The 2,500-nt window shown below is 45.1% G+C and overlaps 1 protein-coding gene across 2 annotated transcripts in view; it reads right to left on the minus strand.

Annotated features, from left to right (window-relative positions):
* Nhe2 (Na[+]/H[+] hydrogen exchanger 2) overlaps window positions 1-2,500 on the minus strand; it is a 314,329-nt gene that overhangs the window by 2,262 nt on the left and 309,567 nt on the right. For both annotated transcript variants that reach the window (XM_076191601.1, XM_076191600.1), the window contains exon 19: window positions 1-2,500. This exon is cut by the window's left edge and continues 2,262 nt beyond it; it is cut by the window's right edge and continues 52 nt beyond it. In XM_076191601.1, the coding sequence (XP_076047716.1) occupies window positions 2,418-2,500 (83 nt within the window). In that variant the 3' untranslated portion in view covers window positions 1-2,417.

Genomic DNA, 2,500 nt, shown 5'->3' on the forward strand with positions numbered 1-2,500 from the left:
CCGAAAGTTCACTCCATATATATTTTCTACGCCGCCATGAGCGGGATCCTCTTTCGTTCGGTGAGACCCTTAAAAGGAGCATCCCAGGACTTTGTTGTCAACTAATTAGAATGCGCAGTCCACCTAATGGTAAAAAGATTACAGGAGGAAAAAGAGGGATGGGTGGAGTAGAAGGAGGAGAGAGAAGAGGAGGAGGAAGAAGAGAAGGAGGAAGGAGCTGTTTCCTTCGAAGGTGACTCCAAGCAATCATAACTCGAAGTATTTTTGATGCGAAGTTGCGACAGTCGCAGCTCGACGCACCATGGTGACATGAGGCGCGCGCGCACACACACACACACACACACACACACACACACACACACATACACACGCAGAAAGACGTATGATTTCGATGTACAGTATGTAGACTTTAGCCATCTAAGCAATTACGGCAGCAAGACTGATCCGAGGACAATGACGAAGGTGAGGCAAAAATGATAAATGAGGAACTCCCTCCCGCCCCTCAAGTCTGCAAGAATAGCACCAGCAGTAACGGGGGTGACCCCTCGATGTAGGGGTGGGGAGTGGTTGGAAGCGTTGGCAGCCACCACCAGCACCTCCTTGAGGACGACCTATAGACATGGTTGATGTCACTGTTTGCCCTATCCAATCGAGCCCCTTTTTCTGATTAGCACCTGAGCACTATCGTCATCTTCAAACCTGCGATAGCACCTGCGGACTGGTCTTTCTTTGTTACTATTTGCGGCACCTAAGTACTCTAATCCTTGGTCAGCACTTACGGTACATTAGTACTTCCGGCCGTTTTTCGTTTGCCATCTACCTAAGGCACTTCTCTAGTCTCGACCGCAGTCTTCTTTCATTAGTCGAAGACCATTTTTCATATCCCATGCCTCGATGCTGGCCCCCATCCTCTGGTGGTGCTCTTTCGTGCTGCTGTGGAGACAATAGGTGGAGAGTAGCAGACCTAGTCGTCTCCCCAGCAGCGGTGCGAGATGGTGGAGCCTAAGAGCGGATCAGGTCCCTAGTCCTCATTCTTACTGTGGCACTGCGGGCGAGGTGCACAATCATCACAGCCATACAACAACGTGCAGTTATTGCTAGTTTACCTCTGCTTGGGCTTTTCCGCGTAGAGGCAGTCGAAGTGGAACTGAACCATTCATTATTTGTCCACGAATTCGCGTGAAACCCAAACAACGCTTAATTTGACTACGCCTCCCGCAAGAGAGAGAGAGAGAGATTGTTTTGCCTCTTCGTACTGAGTGCAACAATGCACTTTTTAATGTCTTGCACCTTCTTACTAGCCGCGTTGGAAAATATACACATTCTTCTCTCACAGAAATATAAACATCTTCGTCAATGAGAACGAAAAATATACATACAAAATATTCGTACTATGATAAGACTAATCATGTAAACATTTCAATTGTCAACAGTATCAATTATCATTAAATTATTGTTATTATCATTATCGTAATCATCATAGAAAAAATATTTGATTAAGACAACTATTGCGCCACGATTTTTTTTAGAAGAGACCATGGCCCCTGCCTGACAGCAGCCCAACAACATTTCGTTCTCCTTCCTGTTCAGGGCAACACTCCTCCACTAACAGCCGGAGGTACCTCGCCCTTCCCCTCCCAGTGCAGCCTGGAGGAGTTCAACACTGGCACGGAAGCCACAGCTTCCCTTGGGTGTGACCGTTTCCAACTCCCTTTGAGGGTGGTTATGACCGCGTCTTCAGAAGACGATCTCCAGTAGTGAAACCCAGTCACTGAACTGGGCGATCAGTGCCGTGTGCAGTGGGGAATGATTAACCCCTTTTTGGGATTACCACAGTGGGACGTACCAGGCACCAGTTCCTCATAACATAAAAGTGCTGCGTGACCTTCAGAGAGCGGTGAAAGCATCGCTTTCTTCGGATCGGCTGGTTGTATGAGGGAGAGAGAGATAGGACGGGCAGGAAATAATGTGTGGAACGAGGAGAGGAGACCCCTGTGAGAACGTGGGCTAGCTTTATGTGTGCATATATATATATATATATATATGTATGTGTATATATATATATATATATTTATATATATATATATACACATACATACACACACGTATGCTTAATTAAATATGTACAATGCACATATATATGCCTACAAAGATGTATACATCTGCAAACATATATAAGTATTTACAGTCAATCAGTCAATCAATCTATTGCCCTTGATCTCTCTTGGAGAAGATCAAAAAGTATTTACAGTACAATACATATGCATATAGCTATGTATACATACACCTACGAGCATATATAAGTATGTGCAATACACATGTACATGCATACAGTCATGTATGCGTCTATGTATTGACATAAATGTAAGTATGTTGGGGAGAGGAATTATCCGTCACATATTTTTGAGGGATTAATGTTATAGCTTCGTGTCGTCCTTCCTCTGACGTCCCTGTTCCATGTCGATGACAGTGTCCCTCGTCTTCTCCTCTTCGATGGCCG

The sequence above is a fragment of the Oratosquilla oratoria genome, chromosome 10, assembly GCF_046742065.1.
Source record: "Oratosquilla oratoria isolate Oo_2021 chromosome 10, ASM4674206v1, whole genome shotgun sequence".
Lineage (NCBI taxonomy): Eukaryota > Metazoa > Arthropoda > Malacostraca > Stomatopoda > Squillidae > Oratosquilla > Oratosquilla oratoria.